We start from the raw sequence: 13,318 nt of genomic DNA, 5'->3' as shown, positions 1-13,318 counted from the left end.
ACTTTCCAGAGAAGAAAGTAATAACAGACTGTTCCTGCCATTTCTATAATATGTCGGCAAGACAAAACTGAAACTGCCCAGCTAACAACAAGGTTGCTTTATTAGTGTTAGTATTAGCATTATTTCATCAATATGGAAATGTTATAGGAAAAGTGAACAAGGTTTCTAGTCGGTTTCCTGAAATCTTGGTTTATTTCTTTTTATTTCCAATGGGAATTGTGTGCTCAACACACTTTTTTCAGTTTTTTTTCTGCAAACTAGCCACATTTCTTCTATGTCTTTTCAAACTTGGAAAAGTGAAAGCTTTAAGAGAGAAAAATCATGATTAACATATAGGATTGTGCCAAAAACTGTGGGATTTGAATGGGATTAATTCTCCTTGCTCCCAAAAATTTTCTGTCTGAATAGAGAACTAGCCCATGACCTCAACGTGATCCATCTATAGCAGGGGCATCAGAACTGAGGAATCACCTTGTGCTTCTGCAGTAAGCTTTGAGCCATATTCAAGGACTTGCCCCGGTCTGTGGAGTTGGCAACTGGCTTTCGTTCATGAATCCACTTCATTTCCATGTCCACGTCATGGTAGAACTGAAACAGCTGAACTCTTGCTTGCAGTGCCTGACCTCTTTCTGAAAGCGGTTCTTGGAGAGAGTCAAACCTGTAAGGCAGATGTTATAGCAATGCTGTTCACACATGGCTGATGCAAGTGCAGGAGTCTCTTGACGACCAAACATTGTTAATAGATGAGTCCATATAATCAAAAATACAATTGAGAGTTGTGGAAGAAAGGATCAATGATCCAACTTGTCAATGAAGTATCTTCCATGTGACAAAATGTATCGATCTGATGTATAACTTAAAAGTCTAATGATATTGCTGAAATTTAGTGATGAACCATTGAAAAAGAATGTGCTGAGAACCTTATGAAGCCACAAAGGCCATCATCATCATCATCATCATCATCATCATCATCATCATCATCATCATCATCATCATCATCAGATACACAGTAAGTGATTTTTCTATCATTCAAAATGTTCTAAGCATATTTTACACATATCATAATTTAAATTTGTTGCCTACCAAGAAATGAGTTTCAAAACCCTGGGATGTAATAATAATATTCAGGAAACTCAATCATTGATAATCCAGCTAAAGATAACACTGAAAGAAGATAGTTGAAAATACAGTCAAGAATTGTTTTCCCTTTTGAACCGCTTCAGCGGGAAGGTAACGGCGCTCCATTCAGTCGTGCAGGCCACATGACCTTGGAGATGTCTATGGACAACGCCGGCTCTTCGGCTTAGAAATAGAGAGTCGGTCACGACTGGACTTAACGTTAGGGGAAACCTTTACCTTTACCTTGAACAGTTAACTATCCCAAAATGGAGAGTGACTGTGGTTCATCTGGAGAAGTTAACAATGGGTTCTTGGATTAGGATATACTTCTGTCTCCCCTCCCTCTCTGTGTTTTGCTGCTTTCTACTTGATTGAGTAAAAGCATAAGGACTCCAAAACCCAATATCTAGAAAGATACCATAATGTAATACTAATACTATTTATTCTGCATTTTATAGGAGTGTGTTGACAACACAAGAGAGGTATAATGTATTTATATTTGTAAAATATGTGATGCCTAAACATTGTTTCAGATGTTTTGTTTCATATCATTTTCCCAGTCTTATTTGCTTCATTTGTATCCTGACTCTTTTTCTTAGAAGATCAGAGCAACGTTTTATCATTACAAAAATCCTGTAAAGTGCTGATTAGTGATTAGGATGAGAGATAGTGATTTGTCCATTGTCCCATTCTGGAGTAGAATTTGGTTGTATATTCTTCTCATATCTAATTTCATCATTGCAGTCACTGCACTTTTCTAGCTCTGCCATGTTGTCTGCTTGCTAAAGTGCCATTCTGCTTTTAAAGTGCTCTTCAGAGTTACTGTGGAACAGCTCACCTTTCTAAATATGTCTGTGTTTCATCCAGAATCCTCTCACTGTCAAAATGATTTGTAGCCATTTTCTCAGCATGGTACACAATGGAGCTCATTTTCTCAGCCAACCCCTGCATCTCATTTTCCAGTTGTCTGTGCTCCTTGAGCAAATTGCGGCTAGAACGTAAGTCATGGCCCATCTCTGTGTCTTGAAGAATCTTCTCTATCTTCTCTATTTTCTCTTCAGCATCCTAAATAAAAAAATGTTTAGAGTGGGCAGACAAAAATTTTCCTTCCTTCCTTCCTTCCTTCCTTCCTTCCTTCCTTCCTTCCTTCCTTCCTTCCTTCCTTCCTTCCTTCCTTCCTTCCTTCCTTCCTCTGATAGCAAGATCTATGCAGTTTTGGTGGAAGGGGATAGTCTACTAGCAAACTCCATCTTTATTTAATATACAACTTTTGGTGCAACAAGTCTTAGCATCTGTTTCTCTCTGCCATAATAATTTCTTCCATCACATACAAACATGCTATACAATCTCAGCAAGTCTCTTTAGGAAGGAGGTGCCCCCCCCCCCTTCGCTGATCAAATGCTCTGAGATTGCAGGAAAGAGTTTTTTTCTCTGGTTTTTTAATGGCATCTGTCACATGATAGTGGACCTACTTGAAAAATCCCCACTAGGCATCTGTTCCATTTTCTCTGAACATATAAAAAAAGCATTATTTGTGATTTTTTCAGAAATAATTCTGGTTCTGTGATTCCTTGCATAATTTTGATACTGCTTCTATTCTTTATACAGTGTTGAGCATTTTAATATAATAATAATAATAATAATAATAATAATAATAATAATAATAATAATAATAATAATAATGCTTTATTTATAACCTGCCCTATCTCCCCGAGGGCCTCAGGGCAGTTTCCACTGGAAATAGCATAGTGGCAAACATTAAATGCCAAAAACAACATATAACAAATCAAACAGTAGGTAAACAAACTCAATAAAAATTATAAAACAGCAAACTTAAATAAACATAACATAATACCACACGCACACATGTACAACATAAGCTATAAACTCTTTAAAATTAGACTAAATCATTAAAACTAAAATGGTATGTAGTATCAAACAAGCGAAGGTAGGTGTTAGTGACTAGGTGAGGGTATATACAAAGATGTCCTAATCCTTCTCTCTGTAGGCTAGAATACATAGATGGGTTTTTTGAAGCTTTTTGAAGGAGAGGAGGGAGGGAGCCATTTTTAGTTCTTTAGAGAGGGAGTTGCAGAGGTGGGGAGCGATCACGGAGAAGTTCCTTTCTCGCGTTCCCACCAGCTGTGCTTGAGACAGAGGTGGGACTGAGAACAGGGCCTCCTCCATAGATCTTAGTGCTCAAGTTGGTTTGTATGTGGAGATGCAGTTTTTCAAATAGTCTGGTTTAATAATATTTTGTTGTATTTTTCTTATGCTATTTGTTTTTAGAGTCCTATCAGACATTAGAGTGTTGTTTTTAACAACAACACACAATATTCATCATTAAGGATAACTTAAACCTGAATTTTAATAATTAAGGTTTCACTTTTTCTACTACTTCAGAAATCACTGGATAGGCCAAGCCTACACTTTAAAAAAATAACTAGAGAGCATCACCTTTCTTTTCTTACTATAGAAGTTCTAAAACTAAAATATCAACTTCCAAACAGCTAATAGGTTGAATAACACTCACTAAATTAGCATAATCACCTCTCCAGTATTAAAAAAAAAAACTTCTCCAGTATTAGGAGCCTCCAGTGGCCTAGGGGATAAAAGCCTTGTGACTTGAAGGTTGGGTTGCTGACCTGAAGGCTGCCAGGGAGAGTGCGGATGAGCTCCCTCTATCAGCTCCAGCTCCATGTGGGGACATGAGAGAAGCCTCCCACAAGGATGGTAAAACATCAAAAAACATCCAGGTGTCCCCTGGGCAACGTCCTTGCAGACAGCCAATTCTCTCACTCCAGAAGCAACTCCGATTGCTCCTGACACGAAAAAAAAACCTCTCCAGTATTAGTGTCCTGTCTTTTACCTAAATAATAGTAGTATTAGTGACATTTTAGGGTATTACAGCTAGACCTGCTAATTTTATGTTAAAATATTAAACTTATTATACTTTCACTTGTGAAAGCTCCATTTCTAAAATTCTTTAATATGTTTAGAATTTAAATACATTTGCACCCCCTGCATACATTGAAAACTAAAATCCTTCCCTTCTCTGCAAGTGTACCTTCATAAATTAATAGCAATAACAAATTGGCTGTGTGCGTTTCTAGCCTTCCTGGTACAAAAAAGTAGCTTCTCACCTCGAGAAGTTCCATCAATTGTTCTTGCTGACCAGCCTGCCTCAGTTTGTCTCCTCGCTCCATCATTTTGCTGTAGAGCTTCTCCCATTTCGTCTTCAGTTCTGACATTTTATCCTGAATAGAATCTGCAGCATAGTGGCCATCCTGAACCAGTTGATTTCCTGCCTGAACACATAAAATACATTTGTTAAATGACCAATCTCTTGATTGTTATTTTCTATATTATTGACCATGAATTCATGTTTTAACATTAGCAACATGACCATTAAAATGATCACATTCTGTATTCAAGTGCATAAATATAAGCCCATGCAACTAGTGTTACTGTCTGTTAATTTGCTTTGAGTCACTGATTTAATTCTGAACCTTCTCTGCACAAGGAAATAATAGTTATAATAGCATTAATACACTGTTGACTATTTTGAAAATATTCATGATACTATCCTTACCACCATCAGCTCCACAAAATGCTTCTTATTAGCCATCATTTCCTGCTCTGCAGCCTCATGCTTTTTCAACTTCCGTAGGACATTGGTTGGGTCACGGTAGGATTCATCTGATGCTGTCTTGTACTTCTCCTCCATCCACAGCAATAGCTCCGCAGTATCATGACTAAACTCCTGCAGTTGCATACATTGACACAGACTTAATCCATTTAGATCTATCTCCTATCAGAAGATCTTGTTCTGCTTGTTTTTAATGTATTGCTGCAGATACAATATTTTTAAATCAGGGATTTCTCTGAGACCTGAAAATTATATGTAATGGATTTGTCTAGAGACCTCAGCAAATAGATGAGCCCCCCCCCCCCCCCAAATCTAGCTTTCCCATCAGATGGGGAAAAGGGCAGAAAAATGCAGGTAGCTCTGTAGGAGCTACCCAAAACACAGCTTACTTGCGTTGTTCAGTGAAAATGGGGCAGGGCCAAGCCAGTGTCCTCTGATGGCACTTGGCAGGCTTCGTCCCCGAAGAGGAGCAAGCGTCCAAAAGCTCAGTGTGATAAAGTGATAGGGTAAACCAATTGAGAAATGCTCTAACCTGTAAAAGTAGTGATTCTAGTAACCTCTTCTTTCTCTGTTCATTACTGCTTGTTAGCAATTTCCACCTTTCTCGTAAAGCAGCTATTCTCTCTTCAATCCTGCAGGAGAAATAACAGAAACATTTGTAGATACAAAATGCCTTAAGTGAAGGGGGGAGGGGGAGAGGAAAAGGCAAGTAAGACATGTCATCCAAACTTTATATTGCCTTAGAAAAGTAAATAATGGTTACAACTATGGTTTGCCAATTCACCGGTCATGCTAAACCAAATTAACCACTTCAAATTATGGTTTCTAATGTGCTGCCCTATAATTAACTTTCCCTCTTTCTAATGTTTATTTCTAGTGTTCCCATTTTATTTCAGATTCTTTGCTTCTCTCCCTTCATGTAGGCTGAATACAAAGATGGTAAATAGACATGCAATAGACAGAGAGACAGATAGTAATAAGTTTCTGGTGTTTTATTTTTGTTAAAAGGCTGAAGTATAAACTAATTAAATAAATAACATGACCATATCTCAGACAAGATTTACTTCCTTTTCATACAAAGAGGCTTCACTGCATAGAGTGCATTCTGTGTACCAGGGCATAGAAGCTGAACACAGTTGAAACTTGCTTTAATACTGGCCCTGAAGTGCAGCAGGCTACTTTAGGCAGCCCTCAGCTAATGTCATTGCATCCACAGCTCTGTTCTCCAAAAGGATGAGGCAAAATAGAGTACTGTAAGAGCATCCAGGGAGTTGAATGCTTCATTTTATCTAGTGGTGGAGCTGGCTCTACTGTGCACATTTTGAACTGCAAAGTCACTTGGAAAATTTGATTCTGACTACTTGGATTAATATTAGTAGATGAGCTGGTAAACTACGTTACATACATTTTCCCACACAGTGTGTGGAATGATGATATTTGGTGTAATTTTTTTTCAGAATCCCATTCTAATTACAACAAAACAGCTGTTTAAAAGTAAAATGTATTGCTTATTTTAAGATATTTTCAGACTATTTTCATAGATTTAAAGTGTCTTTGCTTAATTTGAAAATACAAATCTCTCATATAAATAGCAATGAGATATACACAAAAAACCCTGACAAGATATATATATATATATATATATATATATATATATATATATATATATATATATATATGATTTTCATGTCAGTAGTGATTTGAGAAACTGCTAGTCGCTTTTATGTTGAGAGAATTGGTCATCCGCAAGAACATTACCCAAGGGATGCCCAGATCCTGTGGGAGGCTTCTCTCATGTCCCCACAAGAAGCTGGAGCTGACAGATGGGAGCTCACTCCGCTCCCCATATTTGAATTGCTGACCTTTCAGTCAGCAGTCCTGCCGGCACAAGAGTTTAACCCATTGCGCCACCGAGAGCTCCTAAAAGATATATTACTGTGTCACTTAATATGGTACATGAATAGAACATAGTCCCTCTTAGATCCAAAAAAAAAAAATACAGGCACACATACACTTCAGAAGCAAAATGGCCCCTTTCTACCAGTTGTTCTCCATGCTCATTGGCTAAGTTTGCTCGGTGTTTCAGTCCAAGCAGCACTCGTTCAAAATCCTCATGACGTTTCAGGAGACTTCGAACAGAATCTACGTGGTTCTGAAGAGGCAAAAACAAAACTTGAAGACAACCTGTAGTGTGACAGAAATTCCCCCTACAAATCTATTTTGGAGAAAGCACTCTTTCTGGCATATCCTTTTGCATCTACTTCTCATCAAGTACCCTTTACATTATAACTGGCCACAAATATGCTTAACTTGCACATGTGAGTAGCCAAGTTCTTCCTCATGACTTGTTTGTAAGGTTGTTCACTACTATCAGTAGACCAGAGAGCTCCATATGACACAACCAAGCAAAATGCTAAAGGGATTTGTGAAAAACAAACCAATAAATGTCCAGACAATTGCTCTAAGCAGTTTTGTTAGATTCATACAGAAAATAGGAAAGAGGCTTTGTTCGGAGAGATAGATTTAAGATGGTTTAAAGAGCCACCTTTGAATGCATTAAATTGTTTAAAAATGTATATTATTTTTATTGTTGTTACTTTTTATACCTCATAATAACAACATAATATCTAATTCAAATAGGTTGGTCATCTGTTTTAAGGAAAGTAATTTTGATTTTGTCATACATATCTAACATAAAGCTTATTGTGTATTTGTTTTTCCTATAATGGAATCAGCGTGATAGCATAAATATTTCTTATAATGAATCCATCCCCGCAATAAGATTCTCTGAGATATATGTGCTTCAGAAATCAAACAAGCAGATGTGTACCTTCCAATTCCAATCACCAAATCAAAGCATGATAAATATAATCAATGTAGGTAAAAATAATCACATGCTATGAAAAAATACAATTCCCTAACATACTGGGAAGCATCAGCTGAACTTCATTGCAAAGGGTGGATATCATATTCTCCAGCACTGCCTGTTTTCCTTTTCCCAGTCTCCATGGGTTCTGGGAAGGTGCAAGGAAAACTATAAATGTTCTAGAGAAACTGTGATTAAATAGTTTGAAACATGGAGAATAAGCAAAATGGCAGTAGCCTAGAAAGGGTTTATTTCTATGTCCAGCATTTAGTACCTCATATAGTGAGAGAATCCTATGGCAATTCCCATGATAAATGTGAAAATAGTTAACTGGGTTGTTATTTTTATTTACCCCAAGACTATCAGTCCGAAGAAAGGCTTCATGGCTGGAGAGAGCAGCATGAATACTATCAATTTCCTTGTTGAACTTCTGCAGTTCCACACCTTCCTGGAGCCTCTTTCGACGCTTTGCCCACAACTCATCCAACTCATTCCTCTTCTGAGTAAGTTTGTGCACAGAATCATAAACATCCAAAGCTTTGTTGTTGGGTGGACCATCCATGATTTTCTGGCCCAGTTCTTGCAGTTGCTTAAATCTACCAACAGTGACAAGAAAGAAGCCATATAGTATCTTCAAGTGAAGAACAGCATAGCTATATCTATTTATTACCTCTTCCTGTTTCTTTGATACAACAATAGTACTTGATACAATGTGCAGATCTAATTATAAAATCACCTACTAGAGGATTTGGATATCAAACTCTCTGGCAACATCTCATATGCCTTTTAAAAACATTCACATACAATTCCACATATTTTTTTTAGATTTCTAGAACTAAACATAAGAGTACAAGAAGAGCAATGGTAAATGAAACCAAATCTTTGTCTGATTCAACATTTTGTTTGCACAGTTGTCAAGAGCTTCCAGAATGCCCACAAGAATGACAGTCTTGGGTCCAATAACTCCTCTCATGCATGTTACCCAGCAAAATAGTATTCAAATGTATATTAGAGACAACACACAGTCATTACAGTGAGATCTTCCATGAATATGTCTACTCACCTTTCAATGCTTTCCAGGAAGGCAGCCTTTGATAACACATTAGGCAGCTATTACTATAGTTCTTATTCTTATGTTACACTGTTGTCCAAGTACATTTACCTGTAGTTCTGAGTGTGTATTTCCTTCAACAAACCCTGATGTTCTTTCAGCAGTTGCTCTGCAGTGACCACATCTATCCCCACCTCCTCACTAGTCATTTTCTCCTTCATGCCATCTGCCCATAGTAGGAGCCTGCAGTTCTCTTTCAGAAAAGCCTGCTGGTCCTGTGCTATCTGCAGAGCCTTTCCTCCTTCATCAGCCTTTGACTTTACTGTTGACAGCAGTTCTTCCATGTCTTCTACTTGTTCCATGATGGCCCTGCTCTCTGAAGGATTGGTATCCTTGATCCTGGATAAGAAATCCGAGGTGCATTCTTGAATCATTAGAGACATTGATCTATTTCATTACAGTTTGAACCAGGCTGAGCTGGAATCCACCAAAGAAAGTCCATTTGAGGTAGGAAGCTAAATTCCCACTACACTTTCTGATACCAAAACGATTCTTATGTAAATTAATTAACCTGTGTTCTTGTACATTTTTGAGGGTCTTCTTTTAATCTAAGGATTTTAGACCAATAATTAACCAGTTAAAATTTCATCTCAACCATGGACTCTTCAAGCTGTTGTAACCAACACATGTCTATAACCATATAGCCCAGAATATCAAGGCAGATGATATACCATATCTGCTTTGAACTGGGTTATCTGAATCCACACTGCCATATAACCCAGTTCAATGTGGATTATATACAGCTGTGTGGAAGGGGCCTAACCTAGCATAAAGACCTACTGTAAAGATCACTGAGGTAAGTACTCCTAGCACTCACTGAAACACTATTATTCTGTGTGCATATGAAAAAAGGGTAGTGATTAATTTGCCAAATCCTTCTTCAATTGTGCAACTCACACAACTTGACTACTCTGAGTGACCCCAGGGTAGTCAAAAGAACACTGGAAACTACCTTGAATCAAGATAAACAGTTTGCCCATCTAGACGAAGGTCACTGCCTCTGTCCACAAGAAGCTTTTCCTAAAATCTCAGACAGTAATTTTGCTATTCAATTATTTTAAAACCAAGAATGCTAAGGATTGAATCTAGAAATCTCAGCAAGCAAACTATGTAGCATCCTAACACCAATATTTTCCACATAATTTTCCATGGGTATATGGTATCGGTCATTACCTTAACCCAGTGGTTCTCAGCTGTTAGGATTTCTTGGAGTTAAATGCCAAAAACACCTGGGGACCCCAGATTGAGAACCACTGCCTTAACCCTTTAACTGGGAGAGAACCTTGTATGCAATCCTTAGATGAAAGGCAGGATAGAATTAATACTGGTGTCTTCTAGCACCATCTTGAAAAGGATTCTTACAGTATTGATATTATTTTAACTCCCCGGTGTGGACTCTAGAGTCACAAGGTTCTTTGCAATTCCTATGGGCGCATGTGAGGACACGCACATGAGCTTTGATTTGCAAGAGTCAGGGTAATGGATGTAGAAGGATTTGAAATTCAGAAAAAATGGGCTGACACTATTTGCTTCATTTTTTTTAAAGCAGTAAGTCCAAATTGTGTTACTTTTATCAATGCAATGACAATCATGTTAACAGTGTGAGTGATTAGTAACCTTACTATGACATTATTTGGGAGTCATTTGGATATTTGGGATCATTTTGGTAGTTTCCATTTTTTTAAAGAAATGTATATTTTAAAGTGACATGTTATTAAATATAAATATATATTTAAAAGTAATATGTTGTTGGAACGTTACTTCTCAAACACTGGAAATGAGCTACCATAACAAAATACTTGTCTTATAAAGTATTACGAATATGTTTGCTTTAAGGGTAACATTTCTAAGTTTTGATATGGACACCAGTTTTCCCAAGACAGGCTATAGCACAGCAAAGAACCAGTTTCTTACGATTTAGCCACACTGTTGAGGTATTCAATTTTTCTCTCCAGCACAAGGACTTCTCTTTCAAAGGTTGCAAGCTTGCGTTTCTCTGATTCAAGAACAGCAGGGTTGTTTCTGTGTCCTAAATCTTCAAGATGAGCCTTCTTGTCTTGTAGCAACCTTTGAGTGTTTTCGCAGTCTAAAAGGAATGTTTTTACATCAACCACACTAATCAGCTCTGAACCTTTTTCTTCTTTTAATACTTCCAAGCGTTCCCACCTAAAAGTAGAAAAGTAAAGTGCATCAGAATTGGTCATATCTGTCAGTGATAGGGCAAGTGAGTTCTAAATATGCTCAGAGATACTTCACTTTGTGGCCCCCCTGCTACTATATTTACAACTAAAATGTATTGTTTTTTTCACCATTGTCACCATATATACTCTGTATCCAGATCAGAATTTTATTTAGTCTCTACTTTTAAGCAAACAAATCTAATGAATATTTCCTGGACTAGTATGTGGATCAGACTATTGATATTCTGCAGGTTGTACTCTTCTATGCATTTTGAGATGTTTATAATAAAATATATACATTCAGAATTACGTTATATACACAAATGCATCTATTTGGAAAGGCTGTGTATGAAAATATGTATGTCATTAGCAGATAATATGAAACACTACATATGAAAAATCTAATTTTATGCATATATATTTTTAAATTACAAATTAATGAGGAAATTAGATAGAATAGATTGACAACTAAATGCATATTAAGCTGAAATTAACTTGGTAATACTGCTTCATTGGGCTATCCGTTTATTCTGCACCTTTTACCTCGAGTACATCTCTTTTTTCCAGGTTTGGATTTCATTCTGCTTTCCTGGGCTGCTCTTAGAAAACATATCAGCTAAGCTAATGATATCATCCAATTGACTCTTCCCAGCAGCCAATTCTATTAGGAAACTCTGGGGGGAAACAAAATAAATAATAAAGGTAGGGTAAATTAAAGAATAAAAGCTTGTTTCCAAACTTCACAATACATAAATGATTATTTATAACCCTTTATACAAATGAATATGTTTTATTATGGCTAGCATTCCTAACATACCAAGTTTGCTTTCCTGTCTTCCTTATAAAAAAAAAAAGCTCTTCAATGTAGAATCTAACAAAAAAGAGCAATTTTTCACAATTTTTACATCTGTGTTGAGGCATTGTGCTCTCACAGCAGCTTGTCACTGCTGAATTACAAGTCTTCTATCCATTTAGTCTTCAATTGAGATAATGGCTTCTTGTCTCATTATCTGTGTTAATCAACATAACAAGATAAGGACGATTAGCTTATCAACAATTGGTGCTGTTCTGAGTGGTCATTTTTCTTAAGCTTTACACGGAATTGTAACAGATGGTACTCATTGTGTGTTATTGTAATTTAACTCTACTATTTGTCCAGTTTTCCTCTATCAATGTATGTATACATGTGGGTCATATATAGCGTGTAGATTATATCCTGACATAAGCTCAGGCTCTCCGACCAGGATATTGTGTTACTGAGCAGGTTATGGAAAGTAGGCAAGGGAGCAAGGGGTGAAGTAGACATGGTCTGTGAAGATTATCTTAACCTGACCACACTACTTATTAGGGAACTGAATCACATTTAATGTGTTTATCTGAGTCTGATGGCAAAACATAGATTGAGGGTTCTGTTAGTGTCAGGTAGAGTTTGATAGTTAATGGCACCCGTGACAAATATGGTCCTAGCCCAATTGGTCTCAGAGCCCACACACTCAGAGTCACACCCTTGGTGGTATATTAAATTCTGACCACAGGGATGGGCTCCAGGTTGTCATGGACCTCCAAGTTGTTAAGAACAGAACATTTTCTAGTTAGAATTAGCATCATAGCTACTGTCTGTCCCTGCAGGGATGGTGGACCTATTAACATGATCTAACCTAAAAGGCTTATAGATACTTTAGGATTCCAAAAAGCATTATAGCTTTTGGATGGTCCTGTCAAAATCCGTCAATAGATGGAAGTAAGATCTGTCCATAGCTATAGGCACACCTACTTCCAAATGCTCTCCCCAACTCAGGGCCCTTCCAGACAGGCCCTATATCCTAGGATCTGATCCCAGTTTTTCTGCTTTAAACTGGATTATATGAGTCTGCACTGCCAGATAATCTGGGATAAACAGAAAACCCGGGATCAGGGCCTATCTGGAAGGGCCCTCGGTATTAATTGGGTCCCTTGGTGTAAGACCTTAGGCAACTCAAACAGAAAGAATGACTAGAGCACAGATGGAAGAAAGGATGACTTATGTCTGACAGGACACAATATAGAGAACATATTTGTTTCTATAAGGTAGTAATACAGTATGTGCAGCAAAAAGTTTTATCATCTGCACCCATTGCGTTTGTAAATTCATATTCGGCTGAACCATTCAGGGACCTTCCCCCAAAACCAATTCTAGAGCCTGCTGTAGTTTGTGGTGATTCTTTTAACAATCATTTCTCAGATAAAATCTCACAGATAAGCACTGATTTAGATGCTGTCATTATAACATAAGCTGATAATGGGATGTCCAACAACTCTGACTAGGATTACTCTAGATCAGTTTCAATTGATGAGCATCACAAATGTAGACGAACTGTTAGAACAAGGAAGGAAAACAACCTGTCCCCTCAATC

The 13,318-nt window shown here is 37.4% G+C and overlaps 1 protein-coding gene across 1 annotated transcript in view; it reads right to left on the bottom strand.

Annotated features, from left to right (window-relative positions):
- The window catches only part of sptbn5 (spectrin beta, non-erythrocytic 5), a 108,766-nt gene that overhangs the window by 74,225 nt on the left and 21,223 nt on the right, over positions 1-13,318 (bottom strand). The window contains exons 12-21 of the mRNA XM_062967166.1: positions 11,469-11,599; positions 10,660-10,911; positions 8,797-9,084; positions 7,987-8,230; positions 6,781-6,920; positions 5,301-5,400; positions 4,712-4,882; positions 4,263-4,427; positions 1,958-2,184; positions 472-658 (exon numbers count right to left, since the gene is read on the bottom strand). Coding sequence (XP_062823236.1) covers positions 472-658; positions 1,958-2,184; positions 4,263-4,427; positions 4,712-4,882; positions 5,301-5,400; positions 6,781-6,920; positions 7,987-8,230; positions 8,797-9,084; positions 10,660-10,911; positions 11,469-11,599 — 1,905 coding nt within the window. The remainder of the gene's footprint in view (positions 1-471; positions 659-1,957; positions 2,185-4,262; positions 4,428-4,711; positions 4,883-5,300; positions 5,401-6,780; positions 6,921-7,986; positions 8,231-8,796; positions 9,085-10,659; positions 10,912-11,468; positions 11,600-13,318) is intronic.

The sequence above is a fragment of the Anolis carolinensis genome, chromosome 1 (genome assembly GCF_035594765.1).
Source record: "Anolis carolinensis isolate JA03-04 chromosome 1, rAnoCar3.1.pri, whole genome shotgun sequence".
NCBI classification, from domain to species: Eukaryota; Metazoa; Chordata; class Lepidosauria; order Squamata; family Dactyloidae; genus Anolis; species Anolis carolinensis.
Note: the sequence above shows the minus strand (reverse complement) of the source record. Positions and strands in the feature narration are given on the sequence as shown.